At 36.9% G+C, this 21880-nt stretch overlaps 1 protein-coding gene across 1 annotated transcript; it reads left to right on the top strand.

Moving 5' to 3' along the window:
* The first annotated feature begins 13868 nt into the window (after positions 1-13868).
* LOC110714033 (ORM1-like protein 3) lies at positions 13869-21627 on the top strand. Its single transcript, XM_021892494.1, has 3 exons — positions 13869-14364; positions 16901-17049; positions 21169-21627. Exons 1-3 carry the CDS (start codon positions 14179-14181, stop codon positions 21302-21304), a joined length of 471 nt encoding a protein of 156 aa, XP_021748186.1. The 5' UTR covers positions 13869-14178; the 3' UTR covers positions 21305-21627.
* Positions 21628-21880: the final 253 nt, after the last annotated feature.

Below are 21880 nucleotides of genomic sequence, written 5' to 3'. Positions count from 1 at the left end.
TTTAAAACACGTTTTATACCAAACATAATCTTAGAATTAATTCTTCAGTCCTTTAGTTGATAGGTAAGATCGGAATATGGGATTTTTCTTCATCTATGCCCTTTAAGAACACTTTGGCGATATGATGGAATATGTGTGGTTCATTGATTTGTGCTTAGGGATAGAGATGTTAATTCGGGTAAACGGGTCGGGTAAGAGTGGGTCGGGTCACTCGAGTTGGGTCAATTCAGATTAATTCAATAACTTATGCGGGTCGGATTTGGGTTGGGTCATGCTTGAGTCGGGTCATCCTTCTTATCGAGTTTGGGTCGGGTTTAGGTCGGGTTAATAACAGGTCGGGTTACATTCGGATCGGGTAAACAATAGGTCGGGTTTAATTCGGGTTTTCACAAGTTAAAACGGATTAGGGTAATTCTCGGGTTCGGTTCAAGTCAATAATTTGCGGGTTAGAATCAGGTCGGGTCATTCTTGGGTTTAAGTCGGGTTCGATTCAAGTCAATAATTTGCGGATTATAATCAGGCCGGGTCATTTTCAAGTTGGGACATTCTCAGGTTCAAGTCAGGTTCGATTCAAGTCAATAATTTGCAGATTATAATCAGGTTGGGTCATTTCCAAGACGGGTCATTCTCGGATTCAAGTCGGGTTATGTTCAAGTCAATAATTTGCAGGTTACAATCAGGTCGGGTCATTTCTAAGTCAGGTCATATTCGGGTTCAACTACCTATAAATAGATAATTATTATTTTTATCAAGCTAATTATTTCCTTTGACTATAATATATATGGAAATATACTAGGGAACTATAGTCTATAATTTAGAAATATAATTATCTCCTTTGACCATACAACAAATGTATACTATATTTAACTATTAAATTTGAGGATGATGCTCCTTTCTTTTGCTGGCCTGGACCAATTTGGTCTCCCAAAACAAAATTCTTTGATCAACAGTACAATTATAAGTTGATCTAAATTGCATTTAAGGTGATTTTAAATCGGGTCAGGAACAATTTAGGTTGAATTTAGATCGGGTCAATAACAAGTCGTGTTAATTTCGAATTGGGCTAGTAACATATCGGGTTGAATTTTTGGGTTGGGTAAGTAATAGGTATGATAAAATTCGGATCGGGTCAATAATAAGTCAGGTTGAATTTGGGTCAGGTCAATAACAAGTCGGGTTGATTTCGGGTCGGGTTTGTAATAGGTTGGGTTAAATTCGAGTCGGCTTAGGAATGGGTCGGGTTGAATTCAGGTCGATCAGGTTAGTAACAAGTCGGATAAAATTCGGGTTTTGACGGGTTAAAACGAGTTTGGGTCAATTTCGGTTCAAGTCGGGTTTGGTGCAAGTTAATTAAATTGGTCGATGTAAACCGGTAAATCGATGCAAGTTTTAAACCAATAAATTGACCGTTTAAAAGCAAATTGAATGGTTCCACACACCCAATTGGACTCCCGGAGGGTATTAGGGACCATGATAAATATTTCGACAATTTTTATTTCCGGGCGAAAAAAAATCGAAAAATTCCAAAAATGAAGGCTAATATCCATGCTTTTTGAGAAATTTTGGAGGTTTCGGAGCCCGGTGTCGAAAAGTCTTGAAATTCTATAGGATACATCTTGGGGTCATATAATGTCGTTTGGAACCATATATGATCATTATTTGTTGTCATAAATGTTCGTAATAGGCTTGAATTAATGAAATCGGTGTAAGTTGTAAACTGGTAAATTGGTCGTTTAAAGGCAAATTGGATGGTTTCACCCACCCAATTGGACTCCCGGAGGATATTAGTGACCATGGTAAACATTTCGACAATTTTTATTTCCGGGCAAAAAAAATCAAAAAATTTCAAAATTAAAGGCTAATATCCACGCTTTTAAAGAAATTTTGGAGGTTTCGAGGCCCGGTTTAGAAAAGTATTAATATTTTAGGGGATACATCTCGGGGTCATATAATGCCGTATGGAACCATATATGATCATTATAAGTTGTCATAAATGTTAGTAGTAGGCTTGAGTTAATGAAATCTGTGCAAGTTGTAAACCGATAATTAAATTGGTTGTTTAAAGGAAAATTGGATGGTTCCACCAACCCAATTGGACTCCCGGAGGTTATTAGGGACTATGGTAAACATTTCGACAATTTTTATTTTCGGACGAAAAAAAGTCAAAAAATATCAAAATTAAAGGCTAATATCCAGGATTTTTGAGAAATTTTGGAGGTTTCGGGGCCCGGTGTATAAAAGTATTAATATTTTAGGGGATACATCTCGGGGTCATGTTGTTTGGAACCATATATGATCAATTATCTGTTCTCATAAATGTTCGTAGTAGGCTTGAATTAATGAAATCTGTGCAAGTTGTAGATCGGTAATTAAATTGGCCGTTTAAAGGCAAATTCGATGGTTCCACCAACCCAATTGGACTCTCGGAGGGTATTAGGGACCATGGTAAACATTTCAGCAATTTTTATTCCCTGGAAAAATAAATTCAAAAAATTCCAAAATTGAAGAAGACTAATATCCACGCTTTTTTGAGAAATTTTTTAGGTTTCAAGGCCCATAGTCGAAAAGTCTTGAAATTTTTGGGGACACATCTCGGGGTCATATAATGTTGTTTGGAACCATATATGATCATTATATGTTGTCATAAATGTTTGTGGTATGCTTGAGTTAATGAAATCATTGCAAGTTGTAAACCGATAAATAGGTCGTTTAAAAGCAAATTGGATTGTTCCACCCACCCAATGGGACTCCCGGACAGTATTAGGGACCATGGTAAACATTTTGGAAATTTTATTTCTAGACGAAATAAAGTCAAAATTTTCAAATTTGAAGGCTAATATCCACGCTTTTTGAGAAATTTTGAGTCTTCGGGGCCCGGTGTCGAAAAGTCTTGAAATTCTTGGGAATACATCTCGGGGTCGTTTAATGCCGTTTGGAAGAATATATATGATCATTATTTGTTGTATAAAATGTTCGTGGTAGATCTGAGTTAATGAAATCGATGCAAGTTATATAAAGCGATAAATAGGTCGTTTAAAAGTAAATTGGATGGTTCCACCAACCCAATTGGACCCCCGGAGGGTATTAGGGACCTTGGTTAACATTTAGGCAGTTCTTATTTCCGGGCAAAAAAAGTCAAAAAATTCCAAAATAAAAGCCTAATATCCACGCTTTTTGAGAAACTTTGGAGGTTTCGGGGCCTGTTGTCGAAAAGTCTTGAAATTTTATGGGATACATCTCGGGGTCATATGATGTTGTTTGGAACCACATATGATCATTATATGTTGTCATAAACGTCTGTGGTAGGCTTGAGTTAATGAAATCGGTACAAGTTGTAAACCAGTAAATTGGTCGTATAAAGTCAGGTTAAATGGTTCCATGATATGTCTATTTTATATAGTGTTTTACCCCCGTCCCGTGGTCATTATTAGTAGTGTTTTTGGCTCTTTCGGGCCACTTTTATTACTAATATGTGTTTTCTAGTGTTTTCGTAGTTTTGGTTAAGTTTTGCAGGGAATTGCACCTTTGGAGCATTTTCCCGGGATTTTTATGAAGCGACTACGAGCATTGGAGGAACACGACCACTTTTGGAGCCCAAGGCCGGCTAGAGCCATCGAGCCGGTGATTAAGGGCTCGGTTATTTGGATCACGAGGCAATTGGACCATGTATTCGAGACCCGAGAGGAAATATGGATTGGGCCGAGAAATCTAGCCCAATCGAAGTCCAAGCCTTGAAGATGAAGACCGGGCCCGATCGGGCAAGCATACGCCCGATCGGGCGGCTGCGCGCATGAATGCTATCAAGGAAAGGCGCGCCCGATCGGGTGAGTGTAGGCCCGATCGGGCGCGGCATATTAGACTGGGCGTGGTAAAAAAGGCGGGCCCGATCGGGCGCGTGTTTTTCCTAGTGTCTGATTAAGTTTAGTTAATTCTTGTTTTAAGAGAAGTATATATACGTTTTGTACGGATTATTTACTTACCTTTTTTTCTCTTAAACTTTCTCTCACTACTTAGTATTTTTCTCTCTCTTAAATTCTCTCTAACTCTTGTTCTTAATTCATTCATTAATTCCAGATTTGTTTTGGTACAATTTCTTCCCTTCTTAATTTCAGCTATTTTAATTATTTTCTTGATTATGTTCTTATTTATTTATTTGATTGGTTTAATTATGATGATTAGTGAGTAGTTTAATTCTAGGGTTTATGGGGATCCATAATTAATATGAAGGGATAGTTTGTTATTATTGATTGTTGATATTGCATGATAATTTCCTATTGAATTGTTTTAATTCTTTGCAATTAGATTATGAATCGAGCAGATGTAATTTGACTGTGAATGTTTAGCAATATTGATTTGATGAATCGACCAGATATTGATTTAATATTAAAGGCTATTTTTAATAGGAACTTAGGTCTAATAAATTGCGAGAGCCTGTTAGATCTATGTCGGAAAATCGAGTAAAAGAAAAAAGATATGTCAAGCGAAGCTCGCCCGATCGGGCGAGCAAAAGGGCGAAAATTCGTTCGCGTTCGCGCCCGATCGGGCGGAGCTCGCCCGATCGGGCGCGCAACTTGAGTCTTGGAATTTCGCTCTTTCGCCCGATCGGGCGCGCCTACAGACCGTCCCCCCTTTATTTTCTTTTCTCTTCTTTCTTTCCTCATTTTCTCCTTATTTCATCTTCTTCATTCACTTTCTCTCTCTAAAACCTCCATTTTCAAACCTTAAACTTACACTTCAATCCAAGATCTTCTCCAATTCTTCCATCCAAAATAAAAAATTCTTACATATTCCATCTCCCCTCATCCTCCTCCACATTCTACACTAATTTTCCCCAATTTTCTCTCAACTTTTCTCAAACCCTAAGAGAGAGAATCCTCAAATTTTCTACTATTTTCAAAGATAATGGCCTCCAAGCGTTCAAGGAATCAAAGGGGTGAGAGCTCTAGTGCACCACAACCAACAATCAACCCGGACCTTCAAATTCCGGGATGGGAGGAGGTTGTAATCACATCGGAGGATCAACGGGTTCGGATGATCAACCTCATCGATCGTCAGGTAATTTCTACCCGTTTCATTCATCATCCTACATTAGCTAGGCTAGGTCTTGATAAATACGTAGAAAAATTGTTTAAGGGCATAGGCATGAGTGGTTTGTTTCAAATGTGCCATGATACTTATGATTATTTAACATTGGAATTTATCTCAAGTTTTAATGTTATTAAAATGAATGCACTTATCACTCATGTACAATTTCGATTGTTGAACAACAATGTGCGACTAACTTTAAAAGAATTTGGGAAGTTGTTTGACTTAAAATCGGACAAGCCTATTGAACCCTCTCAAGACCACACCGCCGTGGTTTATAAGAGGTTAACCGGGGAGGATTTAGTGAACCTCCAACATGCCAAAGGGACGTGGATTCAACATCCCGTCCCCAAACTTTGGCAAAGATTTGTCGGCCTCACCATTTTTGGGAGGCATGAACCGGAAAATGTTCGGAGGGATGAATTGGAACTATTGGCATCCTATATAATTCCTAACGCTGAAAAATTAAACATACCCCATAGGATAGCCAATCATTTCCAAAGGGCGGCCAACGCGGCCGAGGCTAGTAGGTCTAGAGCGCCTATTTACTTTGGGGGGTTAGTGACCCATATAGCTAGGAAACACTTAGGTTGGAACCCCGATGGCCATAGGAAAGTTGTGGGATCGAACCTAATGGACCTACCCTATTTAGGGAGCTTGAATTGGGTACAACCGGTGGGGAGTGATACTTGGTGGATTGTCCACCGACAATCGGGTAGGAGGGATCAAGCCTTTACCTTACCCAACCCCGCCTTGACCAAATTTGAGAGGGGGAAGCCCTCTTACACTTTCGAGTTAGATGGTCAAGGTGAGGTTCAACCTCCTTACCCCTCACCACAACCTCACCAATCCCCCATTCACCACTCACCCCACTACCAACCACCCTCACCTTTCACCTACGGCATGCCCACTTCCTCGGTCGATTACAATGTCGACCCAAATGCCCCATATGACTTTTCGGCTTTTAGGAGCCAACTAGACCGCATTGAGACGGGGCAAGGGAGGGTTGAGGGCATGATGCAAAACCTAGACTCTAGGTTAAGCACCCTAGATGGGCGGGTTGGTCTTATTAAGAGGAACCTTGGGAGGGGCCTTTACCCAATGTATGATGATTATGCCCGTTGGGGGGCTACTCCTCCCGATTCCCTTACTCCCGATTGGTTCCAATACCCCCAAGGAGGGTATTCTCACCCCGGTGCTTATGGTACTTATGTGGACTACTCTTCGGTCCACGGATATGGGGGTATGGGTGGGAATGTAGACCCTAACTACTATGCCGGTGGTTCGGGGTATGGTTGTGGTGGCTCTAGCCATGGAGGAGCCGGCTCTAGCCACGGTGGGGGGTACTCTAGGATGGATGAGGACGAAGAGTAGGCTACTCTCCCAAGTCAATGAGGGCATTGCTTGATTTGGCTTGGGGGGGTGTTCTTTCACTTGGAAATTCTCTTCATTTTCTCTCTTTATTTGCTTTCTAGTATAGTTTTTATTTGCTTTCCTAGTGTAGTTTTTTTATTGCTTTTCTTATTTATGAAAAATACAAAAAATTGAAAAAAAAATTCAAAAATACGTTCCAATGAATTGTAAATCATACTTCACTGTGCCCCATACTTGAGAAAACTTGTTTTGATTCTTGGTATTTGATGATGAATTTTGTGGATTTATTGGTCATGATTTGAAGTCTAATTGTTTGGATTCCTAAACTCGCGTCAATTTTTCCCAACTACTTGTGAATATAGTGCTTGACTAGTTGATTTGGTGAGGAAATGTGTGATATTTCCATAATTCCTGGTATGTCAATGAATTTGAGTATTGATTTGCAACTATGAGTAGTGTTTCATGACTTTTTATTATGCACATGAGGAGGACGAAGGCGTTCATTCTTTTAGGTAGCCTTCATAGTATTTAGATACATCTGTTCCCTTCTTGTCACCCATGTTGTTGCTTGTGCCCTTTTATTGTTCATAGCCACATTACAAGCCTTAATTTCCCCATTGGTTACTAGTCCCAATCTTGGCTTGGAGGAGCTATTAGTGAGTGAGGTGAGGGAGTTTGTAGTGTGCACTTTATTTGCACAATTTGGGTGGGTTTTGAGAAGTAATTTGTTTTGATCATATTTTTGTTTTTATGAGGTTGAAAGTTGTAAATATTTAAGAAAAATAAAAGTGTGATGAAAAAAAAAGGAAGTTCAAAGAAAAAAAAAGTGAGAAATTTGAAAAAAAAAAAAAAAAAAAGTGAACTTCTAAGAAAAAAAAAAGAGGAAAATGTTTGATGTTTAAATGTTCTAAGTGAAGGTTAATCAAAAGAAAGAAAAAAAAAAGGGTTGAGTTTCAAGTTAAATATTTCAAGTTATGAGTTCAAAGTTTGTTATTCACTCTTGTTCTACATTATCATATTTTTATGAGTGAAATTGTGAGTGTTGGGATTGTTTTTATTGTTTGGAGCATATATTTGGTGGTTTGCTGTTGGAGTTGGTTATGTTGGAGATGTGTATGATCATTATTTTTTATCATGGATTTATTAGGATTTGGCTCCCTTAATGCATAGCTTTTCTCTCACATAATCCCAAATTTATCCTACCTTTACCCTAGCCTTACATTACAAGCTTAAAAGACCTTCCGACCTTGTGCATAGAAGTTATGTAAATGTGAAAGTGTTGCTTTTCAATGCAAGTTATGACTTGGCATATTTCAAGTCGACTAGTAGGATGAGCGTTCAACGTTTTTATACACACGAGAGTGTGAGTTGAGAGGGCATTGTTCACATTAAAGGGGTTGGGTGGAGAGCGATCGAGTACATTCTTTACTCGCCACATAAATGAGAGTCGAGTGTGTGAGCACTAGTCTTGAATTCTATATGCTCTTGTGGTTTGCTCTACTTGACAATTGTTGTGGAGGAAGGGTGATTAGATGAATAAGATTGATTGATGTTGAAGCATGTTCATTTAATTTTACCTTGAATTGTTGGCTTTTGATTTGTTTATTGGGGTGAAGTATGTTTTATATGTTCATTGATGAGCTCTTTGCTTAGGGACAAGCAAAGGTTTGGCTTGGGGGAGTTTGATATGTCTATTTTATATAGTGTTTTACCCCCGTCCCGTGGTCATTATTAGTAGTGTTTTTGGCTCTTTCGGGCCACTTTTATTACTAATATGTGTTTTCTAGTGTTTTCGTAGTTTTGGTTAAGTTTTGCAGGGAATTGCACTTTTGGAGCATTTTCCCGGGATTTTTATGAAGCGACTACGAGCATTGGAGGAACACGACCACTTTTGGAGCCCAATGCCGGCTAGAGCCATCGAGCCGGTGATTAAGGGCTCGGTTATTTGGATCACGAGGCAATTGGACCATGTATTCGAGACCCGAGAGGAAATATGGATTGGGCCGAGAAATCTAGCCCAATCGAAGTCCAAGCCTTGAAGATGAAGACCGGGCCCGATCGGGCAAGCATACGCCCGATCGGGCGACTGCGCGCATGAATGCTATCAAGGAAAGGCGCGCCCGATCGGGTGAGTGTAGGCCAGATTGGGCGCGGCATATTAGACTGGGCGTGGTAAAAAAGGCGGGCCCGATCGGGCGCCCCTTCGCCCGATCGGGCGCGTGTTTTTCCTAGTGTCTGATTAAGTTTAGTTAATTCTTGTTTTAGGAGAAGTATATATACGTTTTGTACGGATTATTTACTTACCTTTTTTCTCTTAGACTTTCTCTCACTAATTAGTATTTTTCTCTCTCTTAAATTCTCTCTAACTCTTGTTCTTAATTCCTTCATTAATTCCAGATTTGTTTTGGTACAATTTCTTCCCTTCTTAATTTAAGCTATTTTAATTATTTTCTTGATTATGTTCTTATTTATTTATTTGATTGGTTTAATTATGATGATTAGTGAGTAGTTTAATTCTAGGGTTTATGGGGATCCATAATTAATATGAAGGGATAGTTTGTTATTATTGATTGTTGATATTGCATGATAATTTCCTATTGAATTGTTTTAATTCTTTGCAATTAGATTATGAATCGAGCAGATGTAATTTGATTGTGAATGTTTAGCAATATTGAATTGATGAATCGACCAGATGTTGATTTAATATTAAAGGCTATTTTTAATAGGAACTTAGGTCTAATAAATTGCGAGAGCCTGTTAGATCTATGTTGGTTAATAAATTGCGAGAGCCCGTTAATCATATTATCTATGCATTGTTAATTATTAATTACTTCGTTCTATCTCGGAATATTAATTATTGGTGAACCTGTGACCTTAGGCCTTCTTATTATTGTTTCTTTTCTCCTCAAACTCATTCTTCATAGTATAGAACTCACACTAAAAACATCGGTTACTTGGATAATTTAGAATATAATAATTAATTAGAACTAAAAAGACTTGTTTCCCTGTGGAGATCGACCCTACTTTCCTATCTACTTTACTTAGAGGACTTAGGTATTTATTTTTGATTAGGGGATACGACTTTACCCTGTCATTCCACCCACCAAATGGGACTCCCGGACGGTATTAGGGAACATGGTAAACATTTCGGCAATTTTTATTTCCAGGTGAAAAAAATCAATATTTTCAAAATTGAATGCTAATATCCACGCTTTTTGAAAAATTTGGAGTCTTCGGGGCCCGGTGTCAAAACGTCTTGAAATTCTTGGGATACATCTCGAGGCTATTTAATGCTGTTAGGAACCATATATGATCATTATTTGTTGTCATAAATGTTCGTTGTATGCTTGAGTTAATGAAATCGGTGCAAGTTATAAACGGTACATAGGCCATTTAAAGGCAAATCGGATGGTTCCAACCACCCAATTAGACATCTGAAGGGTAATAGGGACCATGGTAAACATTTCGAAAATTATTTTTTCCTTGCAAAAAAAGTCTAAAAATTCCAAAATTAAAGGCTAATATCCACGGTTGTAAGAAATTTTGGCGGTTTCGGGAGCCGGTATCGAAAAGCATTGAGATTTTAGGGAATACATATCGGGGTCATATAATGTCGTTTGGAACCATATATGATCACTATTTGTTGTCATAAATGTTCGTGGTAGGCTTGAGTTAATGAAATCGGTGCAGGTTTTAAACCAGTAAATTGGCCATTTAAAGGCAAATTGGATGGTTCCACCTAGCCAATTGGGCTACAGGAGGGTATTAGGGACCTTGGTAAACATTTCGGCAATTTTTTATTTTCTTGCGAAAAAAGTCAAAAATTTCTAAAATTGAAGGCTAATATCCACGCATTTTTAGATATTTTGGAAGTTTCGGGGCCTGTTGTCGAAAAGTCTTGAAATTTTAGGGGATATTTATCGGGGTCATAAAATTCTGTTTGGAACTATATATGATCATTATTTGTTGTCATAAATATTTGTGATAGGCTTGAGTTTATGAAATCGTTGCAAGTTATAAACCGGTAAATAGGTCGTTTAAAGTCAAATTGGATGGTTCCACCAACCCAATTGGACTCCCGGATGGTATTAAGGACCATGGTAAACATTCCGGAAATTTTTATTTCTGGGCCAAAAAGTAAAAAAAAAAATCCAAAATTAAAGACCAATATCCACGCTTTTTGAGAAATTTTGGAGGTTTCGAGGCCCGTTGTCGAAAAGTCTTAAAATTTTGAGAAATACATCTCGGGGTCATATAATGCTGTTTGGAACCATATATTATCATAATTTGTTGCCATAAATGTTCGTGGTAGGCTTGAATTAATGAAATCAGTGCAGGTTGTAAATCGATAAATTGGTCGTTTAAAGACAAATTGGATGTTTCCACCCACCTAATGGGACTCCCAAAGGGTAATAGGGACCATGGTAAATATTTCAGCAATTATTATTTCCGGGCGAAAAAAGTCTAAAAATTCCAAAATTAAAGGCTAATATCCACGTTTTTTGAGAAATTTTGGCGTTTCGGGGCTTGGTATCGAAAAACATTGAGATTCTAGGGAATACATCTCAGGGTCATATAATGTCGTTTGGAACCCTATAAGATCACTATTTGTTGTCATAAATGTTCGTGGTAGGCTTGAGTTAATGAAATCGGTGCAAGTTGTAAACCGGTAATTTGTACGTTTAATGGCAAATTGGTTGGTTCCACCCACCCAATTGGAATCCCAAAGGGTATTAGGGAATACAGTAAACATTTCGGCAATTTTTATTTCCTTGCATAAAAAAGTAAAAAAACTCCAAAAAAATTTCCACGCATTTTGAGAATTTTGGGATGTTTTGAGTCCCGGTGTCGAAAAGTTTTCAAATTTAAAAGGATACTTCTCAGGGTCATTTAATGTCATTTGGAACCATATATAATCATTATATGTTGTCATAATTGTTCGTAGTAGGTTTGAGTTAATTTAATCGGTGCAAGTTGTAAACCGGTAAATTGGTCGTTTAAAGGCAAATAGGATGGTTCCACCTATTCAATTGGAATCTTGGAGGGTATTAGGGACCATGGTAAATATTTCGGAAATTTATATTTTCGGGCGAAGAAAAGTAAAAAAAATTCCAAAATTGAAGGCTAATATCCACGCTTTTTGAGAAATTTTGGAGGTTTCGGGGCCTTGTGTCGAAAAGCCTTTAGTCCTTTAGATTTCAGGGGATACATATCGGGGTCATATAATGTCGTTTGGAACCATATATGATTATTATATGTTGTCATAAATGTTTTTGGTAGGCTTGAGTTAATGAAATCGGCGCAAGTTGTAAACCGGTAAATTGGTCGTTTAAATGCAAATTGGATGGTTCCAGCCAGCCAATTGGACTCCCGAAGGTTATTAGGGACCATGATAAACGTTTCGACAATTTTTATTTCTGGGTAAAAAAAGTCAAAAAATTCCAAAATTGAAGTCTAATATCCACGGTTTTTGAGAAATTTTGGAGTTTTTAGGTAGAGCTATCAATTCGAGTAAACGTGTCGGGTCAATTCGGATTAATTCCATAACCTATTCGGGTTGGGTTTGGGTTGGGTCATGCTTGATTCGGGTCACGTCGGGTCCTACTTCTTATCGGGTTTAGGTCGGGTTAATAACATGTCGGGTTACATTCGGGTTGGGTGAGCAATAGGTCGGGTTTTCACGGGTTAAAATGGGTTAGGGTAATTATCGGGTTCGAGTCGGGTTTGGTTTAAGTTAATAATTTGCGGGTTAGAATTAGGTTGGGTCATTCTCGGGTTTGAGTCGGGTTCGGTTCAAGTCAATAATTTGCAGATTATAATCAAGTCGAGTCATTTTCAATTCGGGTCATTTTCAGGTTCAAGTCGGGTTCGATTCAAGTCAATAATTTGCGGGTTATAATCAGGTTGGGTGATTTTCAAGTCAGGTTATTCTCGGTGTCAAGTCGGGTTATGTTCAAGACAATAATTTGCAGGTTACAATCAGGTCGGGTCATTTCCAAGTCAAGTTATACTTGGGGTCAACTAACTATAAAGAGATAATTATAAATTTTATCAAGCTAATTATTTCCTTTGATTATAATATATATGACAATATACTAGGGAACTATAGTTTATAATTTAGAAAGATAATTATCTCCTTTGACCATACAACAAATATATACTATATTTAACTCTTAAATTTCAGGATGATGCTCCTTTCTTTTGTTGGCCTGAATCTACTTGATCTCCCTAGACAAAATGCTTTGATTAACAATAACAAGGTGGTCTAAATTGCATTTAAGGTGATTTGAAATCGGGTCAAGAACAATTTGGGTTGAATTTTGGTTGGGTCAATAACCCCAAGTCACGTTGATTTCTAGTCGGTTTAGTAATAGATTGGGTTGAATTTTTGGGTTGGGTTAGTACTAGGTCTGGTAAAATTCGAAACGGGTCAATAACAAGTCGGGTTGAATTTAGGTCAGGTCAATAACACGTCGGGTTAATTTCAGGTCGGGTTTGTAACAGGTTGGGTTAAATACGGGTTGGGTTAGGAACGGGTCGGGTTGAATTCAGGTCAAGTTAGTAACAAGTCGGGTTAAATTCGGGTTTTGACGGGTTAAAACGGGTTTGGGTCAATTTCGGTTCAAGTCGAGTTCTGTTCAGGTTAATAATTTACGGGTTACATTCGGGTCGGGTCATCTCCAAGTCAGTTCATGTTCGGGTTCGGATCTCACATACTCGGGTCAACTTGGGTTTAGGGTTGGTTTCAGGTCGGGTTTGGGTCAACATTTTTTCGGGTTCAGATGGATCGATTAATAATCGGGTTTGCGTCGCTATTTCGGATCGGGTCAACTTTTGACAGCTCTAAATAAGGATAGGGACCTAGCTATGTTTTCTAAAGACAGATGAATACAGGTGCGGTATGATTTTTTTTGTAAATAGTCAAGACGTACACATATATTTAGTTTGATTTACAACTTTTCCATGTATCATTAATTATTTTCACCAAGACATAAAATAATCTCATGAATGTAATATTATACTTCAAACTTCATACTTCATAGTACTTATTCAATTACTCAAATCCTAGTTTAATTCGTAAATTGAATATCGTACTCCATGGTCTTCAAAGCACATTTTTGACCTTTGTGATTTGATGCACCTCACACACACAAGAGTCACAAACCCTTTCAATATTATTATGGGTAGAATAAAAATGGGTCTGGTAAAGTTGTAAGCAAAATGAATACAAAGTAGACAGTAAAATAGGTCCATTGGGCTTAAGAAATCCAATTCAATGCAACCCACACTAATTGGACCACTGGTTAATCATTTTAGATTTTTAGGTCATTGGACCTAAAGTCAAAAAAGTCGGCTATCAATACCACAAACCAAAATCAAACCAAGAAGAAAAAAAGGAAAAAATATCAAGCCTTCTTTCCCTTTTTTTATCATTTTTATTTATGTGGGAAGGTGTAAATTAGAGAAAAAGATCATCAAAAATGCATGTTTCCAGGAATTAATCCACCCACTCATCATCAAATCAATTTAAGAGAGGAGAGAGAAACTCATAAATTCTCCAAATTAATCAATTCTATCAAATCAAATCAATTTCTTTTTTTAAACCTAATTCAATCCAATCAAATTCAATTCAATTCAATTGAAGTCCAATCAAATCAATTGAACTCAAATCAATTTCGAAGAAGTTTTGGAGGTTTTACAGAGTAAGCTTGTACAACAATGGCGAATTTGTATGTGAAAGCTTCGCCACCTGCGGATCTGAATAGGAACACAGAGTGGTTTACATATCCTGGAGTTTGGACAACATACATCTTGTTCCTCTTCTTTTCATGGCTTCTTGTTCTTTCTGTCTTTGGTTGTTCTCCTGGCATGGCTTGGACCGTCGTCAATCTCGCTCACTTTCTTGTACGCTCTTTCTCTCTCCTCTTTTTCGTTAGCTTTTCGCTACTTTTTTTTTTGCTCAATTGTTGCAATTGATTTATTATTTGATTATGCCGTGGTTTAATTCGCCTCTTAGAATTCTGAAATTCATCAAATTTTGTTCAATTTGAGCTCTCGTGAATGTTGTATGTGATTGAATTTTACTAATTTTAGTCTTTGTTCTATATTTATGTGATTTCTAGAGTTACAAGAGTTTTTAGGTTAGTTTATATTTGCACTTGTTAAATGTCTTCTTGAACTTCATTGTCTGAGAGGTAAAGATTTAAGATTTTTTCGGTGTGTGCTCAATACCGCGACTGAAAGAACAGATTTTTCGGGTTGCAAAAAGCTTTTGTTGTATCATGTATGGGTGAATTTTTAGTACGGAGTAATGGAGTTTATTGGTTATTCATTCTTGGGTGGAGAGAAACTCCTCTTTTGCTTGCTTTACAATGTTGATATGAAATGTTATTATTCAATTACAAATTAACCTGCACAAGATTTTAAAACCAAAGTGCACTCTTTATAGTCATGGTTGTCAACTTGTCACAACTCACAACAGTTTTTTGTGGAAGAAATTTGATTCAACAACTGAAGCACACTCAGTCACAACTGTTGTCTGTAAAAAAATACTCGATCAAATAGCTGAAGCCCTCTTTATGGTCACAAACTGTTATCATGGGAGGAAAACTCGTTTATTTTTTATTTATTTTTTTTTTTTTTTTTTTTTTGTCAAAGAATCATGCTTTATCTTTTATCACTTAGCCCATCCTTATTTTCCAAATGGCAATTAGCTGGAAGGGGAAAGATTGAACACACACACGTATAGTTATTTTGGTTTGGAGTGTTTATCAAACCCGATTAGTGGTATTACTGCCATGCCTAGCTCTGTCAACTGATCTTTTTGTGCAATACATGAAAAGGTTTCCTTAGGCTCAATTGTTATCAGAGATCTTTCTATGATAGGGTTGGGCCTTGGAGGTAAACATGCCAACCTGGTAGATTCTAATGAGTCCAATGGAGAGAAGGCTTTAGAATTGGTTAAGGAACTTGTTTCTGTAGTCCAATTTATGCTATTTGATCTCCAAGATCATTATATCTTTCTCTGCATATTGCACATTATGTAGTTGAATCTATTTTTGAGCCTTTTGACTAATTCGATAATTTGAATTACACACCGTTGTTTTGTCTCCCTATGCCACTTTGTCAGTTAAAATGTTAGATTCAAGTAGATAGTAAGGAGTCAAAAGTAGCATAGGAAATTATGAAATCAACATGTTTTATGCTCAATGTGGTTGGTTTTGAAGTCCTAACCTTCAATTGTTCCCTGTAAAAGCATGGTATGGGTAAGAAAATCATAGGCAAGAACCTCACTTTTGATTTTATCTTTAATTTTTAAAAGCAAATTCATATTTCGACCACTCAACTTCAAATGCAATTATGACCTGCTAGTCCTGCTACTATCCAAATTTCTTTAGTCTGTTGGAAAACATGCTATGCTATTTCTTTCAATAATGATTGCCAATCAGGGTAGCTTTGTCAATCTGTGGGGCTGTGGATTGCTAGTAAGGGCATTGCTGTTGTTTAGGATTGTACTCAAAATTTGAATGAAAGACATACTTTGGGAAGAAAAAAAAAATTATAGTTGTTGCTTATCATCTTCATATTCCCTATATCCTTAGAAGTGACAGAAATTATCTTGCTAACCTTGTTTTACATGTGCAAGACACATATCAAAACCTTAGCTGAATATTGATTTGTGTATTGACTTTATTCTCCTTAAATATGATAGGTAAAAATAGGAAAGCTAATTTTTAATGTTGTGTACTTTTATTGAGTTGGACATGTCACTTGTAAAAGGTGAGTGAGAGTAACATGATTTGATATTGAAGCAAAGCATTGTGTTTATTTGGAACTGATTGAACTCTATTTATTTAAAACTCTAATAATAGGAAAAATCCTATCATTTAGCTACACTTTAGTCTTAAATTCAAAATGATGTAGAAGATCCGGCATGGGAATTACTAGGTGTTGAGGGCATTGGGGGCTAGGTAGCTGTTTCCAGATCTTCTCAAATCTCAGAGTATTGGATTGGAAATGTTTGTGCTTGATAAAATTTGGCATTGCGGCAATTGCTTACTTGTGTTGGTTAAGTGATCTTCTCACCCTATCCCCAAATTTTTGCTTTGAAAAGTGTAGCTGACCCCACCTATTGAATTAAGGCTTTGACTGATTGATTGATTGAATAGTGGAAGAACTCTGAATGGTTGTATATGTATTTATACGAGTTTGATCAGCTCTAGAATTGTCTAATTTCTTCAGGGAATTTTTCTTGCGATTCTTTTATTGAAATTCTATTATTTTTCATTTTTCCTTACCTTTTCGGCTTTTCCTGGTGGTAGTGGGAGAGCTATGAACTATGAAAATAGAATTAGTGTAATACATGAAATCTGTTTTGTTTCAGATGTTTCTACTATGGATCTCTTTTCTGTCCAATTGATGTTCTTACTTTTCTGATCAGGTCACATATCATTTCTTTCACTGGAAGAAAGGTACCCCATTCTCTGATGATCAGGGAATATATAATCGTTTGACTTGGTGGGAACAAGTTGACAATGGGAAGCAGCTTACACGTAACAGGAAATTTTTGACTGTTGTGCCTGTTGTGCTGTAAGTAACTCCCAAAAAACTTAATATTTTGATTTTATTGTAATTGATGCATAGTTGTTTTGATTAGTTTTATAATGAAATGCTAGTACCCTGAATGTTGTTGTTCTGGTCAGTAGTTATTCTTCTCTTGTGGAAGCAGCTGTAAACTGCTTTTTGTGAACAAGTGAACTATAGGATACTTCATCATTAAAAGGGGTTTGGTAGACATAGAATTCCAATATTGCTTGAGTTGGTGAAAATGTAGAACACCTTCTGGTGGATTTAACTGACGCAAAATCTTTCAAATCATTTGAAATGGTGAGGAAGGGGCTCATCCACTTATTAAACCCTTTAGTAATAGTACTTTCGTGGCTTGAATTTTGTGTCAAAATTTGTACTCAACAGATTGCGTGTATTCATGAAATTCTCCAACATACAGAAAAGGATTAGGGAATAGAATAGAAATAGGGGGGTTTTCTATGATATTATTTAATGACTATCGTAGACATTACAAACATACTAGTCAAATTAAAATGGCTACTAAGTCATGAGGTCAAGTTTACCTGAATAGTGTAGCCATACAACCTGGCTAATGGGGATGAGGTTTTTTAGAGCTCAGATAATTTTAGAATCCTCATTTCTGAATCACCAGATTGGTTTATGTAAAGGGGAGAGGAGGAGGGGGGAGGGGGGTCCTTGGTGTTAAGATAGTGGACAAATAGCACTGTTGGTGTTTAGAGCTCGGATAGTTTTAGATTCCTCATGGCTGAATCACCAGATTGGTACATGAAAATAGAAGGAGGGGAGGGATTCCTTGGTGTTAAGACAGTGGACAAATAGCACTGTTGTGGGGAGTAAAGGTTGATGTTACTGTTGGAGTAGTATTTTAAGTCCTTCACTGCTGTATCATTTTGGATTTCCTTCAAATGTAGAAGAGGTTAATTTGATCGATATTTTCTTGTTACCCATACTTTCTTTAACATTTATATTATATTCAGTAGAAACCAATTAGAGATGTAAATAACAATGATAGAATTTATTATTTCTCTATTAAAAATGTGTTTAAATAGTTCCTTATATATCCAAAAAACCCTTATTGGGTCAGTTAATAAAAGTGAAAGGAATTGGCCCATATGTTCAACGTGACTCCTATCTTTAATTATATGGAAAAGGTTGTGTTGCATTTGGTACACTTCAATCTAGCATAATTGATTATTGTTAGAGGCATTAGGTAATGGTGATGGTAATAATTAGTGAGTGAGGTTTGTGTTCTTTATGTGGTATTGCATATCATGTAATTGTTTTTGTAAGCAGCTTTCTTTTGTGAAAGCTGTACGGATTAATTCAGTGAACCACTATGCTGTAAATAAACTGCTGAATGTGGTTTGAGAGTCAAAACATGGAGACATAGGAAGTGATGTTTTTGAGTGTGATTCCATGATGAAGGAGGTGAATTCCCTTGTAACCACGAGGAATAGGCATAGTAGTCAATGCAATGTATCACATATCTCATGTTTTAATGTCCATCGAAATTATTTGCCAACCTTTTGTGAATTCTGTCTTTGCCACCTTGGTTTTGGGATGATTTGAGGTCTTCTTTTTTGTCTTTCTTTAGATGATGTTTAACCTTTCTGCCAATTGCGACTTAAGGTCATGAGCTAGAGGCTTTGGTGTGGTCATTTTTGGTGGTTTTCTATCTTTCTTTTTTACCCTTCTTACTCTTCCCACCATCCACCTAGTAATCTGATGTCTTGATGGATAAAGTACATCTCTAATGCCTTAGGTGACTACTTATACACTACAGAAAAAGGTACTGTACAATTTGTACAAATTAAGAAGAGAATGGAAACACCAATTTGGCTAAGATCTGGATATGGAGAAATGAAGTCAAAATAAAGACCCAAACAAATCCTCCTGTCCAACTGTGTACAGAATTTCAAAGACCCAAACAAAAGGCTTAACCTAATAATCTGAAGCCCAAACCATGTTCACTGTGCCACACAAATTTCTTGAGCACTTTGAAATGGTTGATGTATGATAGGAGAGGCTGAGATGAGAAACACCTGGAACAATCCATTGTTTTAGCGAATATGATTATGGACTCTCAGACTCTGGAAATGGTAAAGGAAGGTCAATCGGTCAAAACCTATTAATTAAAGGTGATCAACATCGGCCCGACTCGCTAATCCGGCCCAATCTGTCCCGAAAATAGGGCGGATTTGGGCAAGCCTAAAAACACGTTTTTAGTTAAAAACTCAAACCTGGCCCTACAAGCCCGCAACTTTTTGCGGGTTTGGGCATGAGGTATGATGTTAAGGCCCAACCTGGTCCGAAATTTTGGGTTGAGTTATAAGTTGCATCACTATAGCATCTGGAACCCTTCAGACTAAGACATGGGTTTTTGAAACAATTTAAAGTAACTGCTCAAAAATTCTGGCAAATTACCTCAATAATTGAGATTTGAAAAAGAGGCCTTTGGAAGAAGCTAATGACTAACTTTAAATAATTGGAAGCTTCGTTGTGTTATTCTGACTTCATCTCTGTTGCTGGTGTTTTACTTCTTCACATCCCTCAATCCAACCTTTTCTTTTTCTTTTATTATAAATGAAAAAAGATTGTGTCTTTTTTTTCCCCCCTTGATAGAGATGATGTGCCTTTATTCCACATCTTTTCTTTGTAATGTGCTTCCTCAATCATGATATAGTTGTTGAAGAGGAGATTAGAAAATTGCAAATTTTATTTTCATGGATTTTGTCGCTTGGATTATGGTGCTAATGTTTAAGATGGAGTGTGAAGATGTATTTTACAATCTCTGTTACTTTTGGGCTTGCCAAGGCAATATATTTGTATTAAAAAATGTCTATACCACATTTTTTGCAAGGTGATGAACTCGGCAAGCTGTTACTTTATTTCTTCAACTTCCCATGGTAAAATTTAAAGGTGGGGATTGGGGAATTAAACAAGGCCTTGTTTTAAAAGTGAAGATATTTCAACCTAGTTTGTGTAAATGGTTTTGACTATTCATCGCTCTAGGGATAGCTATCAAGCCCTAAGGGGTATCTAGATTCTAGGCAGCTCATAGGAGGTTGTAGGTCCATTATTATGAGATTGAAATATTTTGTCTTGGGCCATGTGCATCAAATCACCACCTATAACTTAGTACTTAAAGAGTAACAGTGACACTGTGACTACCCATCTACTGCGTAACACAAATTTTGCTGGAGGCAACTTATGAGGTCCCAAATCAATTGTAGTGGCCCTTTATGCACCCTTTGTTGAGATTTGACACCTTGGTAGAGTGATCATCATAACTCGGAGCTGCATTTTTGAGGCGTGAGGGCACTGTTGGCCCAGGGATGTTTAAGGCTTCCTACCAAGCATGATCTTTATATCACTGCGCCCATCCTCTTCTTTGTTGCCTGGATATTAGACATAAGTTCTCCCGTGTTTTAAATCTTGTGCAGCTTTTAATCTGTCTAACAGGCATCATAATTTTTCTAATTTCAAATTATTATTTTTTCCCCTTGAAGTTGTCTGTAAAATATAATTCGTGATAAATTACCAGCGATTTTTTTTTTTTTTTATAGACTAGCAGGGGCTAGCAATGACTTGGAAGTATTTTGATTTCCTGAAACTGTTTTGCTTCTGCCATGTGCTGTTTTAGTTGGTGGGGGTACTGTGATAAGGAATTTTTAATAGTTTATGACCTGGTGCTTCTTACGGAGTTCAGAATATGATGTCTGAGTTCTGATGCTGTCTTTATTGTTTTTTCAGTATAGAATGTGACACCTAAATCTTGATGTACCTGATTGAAATATATAATCGGAGAAGTATGCAGCTTAAGAATTCTGTAAACAATTATGATCTCGTATTAAAATTAAACTTATTATTTGTTTGAAGTGTCTAGAATAATTCAAGGCCTTATAATGAAGTTAGTGGTTATATAGTCTTCCTTTGTTTTCATGCCTTAGCAGCTAAGGCATTGTGAGGGTCTTTTTTCTTTCGCCTGTTCCTTTGGTTCTTTTAGATGTTGAAGTTCTTTTGCAATCTTCTTAATATAAGCACCTTCATTTGATTAGAACAGAAATTCATACAGTTAGATATCTGTTGGTTATATACTGAAGAATATTTTGTTTACAGGTACCTGATAGCCTCACATACAACAGATTACCAGCACCCAATGCTTTTCTTCAACACCATTGCAATGATCATCTTGGTTGTAGCCAAATTCCCACATATGCACAAGGTCCGGATCTTTGGTATCAATGGTGAATAATAAGGGCATCTAAGGCAGTCAGCTCGTTTTAACACTCAAAGGTGACTTCTGATCCTTTCTCCAGCTGCCGGAAGGACACTACTGTATAGGAAAACCAGAAAGGAAAACGGTTATGGATGATGTAATGCTTTTGTATCGCCTAAACTTCTGCCTCTACTCTCCAAAGAGATGATGAACAAATAAGTAGATACTATCTTTTGTACAGAATTGTCGCATGTTCTTTTAGATTTTCTTTTTCTAATATGAGCATGATTTTGGTTTCTCATTGTTATATGCCATAAACCTTTTTATTTTGTAATGGAAGAGAAACTGTTTTACTAGTATCAATTACATTATACTAAAGGCGAAACTTAGAGAACACTTGGCAAAATATTATAAAAAGTTTTCCCTCCAAAACCACTTACTAAAAAAAACCTAATTGTAATTAAATTATGACTTTTAGTTTGTATAAAATCTAATATAAATGTCCATACAAACAAATTGCCCATTATAACTATTATATGTTTAATTAATTTCTTAAACAATATTTCATACTTTTTACTACTAAGTCTATTTATAATATTAGGTAAAATTTAT

Source organism: Chenopodium quinoa, unplaced genomic scaffold (assembly GCF_001683475.1).
Source record: "Chenopodium quinoa cultivar QQ74 unplaced genomic scaffold, ASM168347v1, whole genome shotgun sequence".
In the NCBI taxonomy this organism is placed as follows: Eukaryota; Viridiplantae; Streptophyta; class Magnoliopsida; order Caryophyllales; family Amaranthaceae; genus Chenopodium; species Chenopodium quinoa.
The sequence above is the reverse complement of the archived record's forward strand: the minus strand, read 5'-3'. Positions and strand labels throughout refer to the sequence as shown.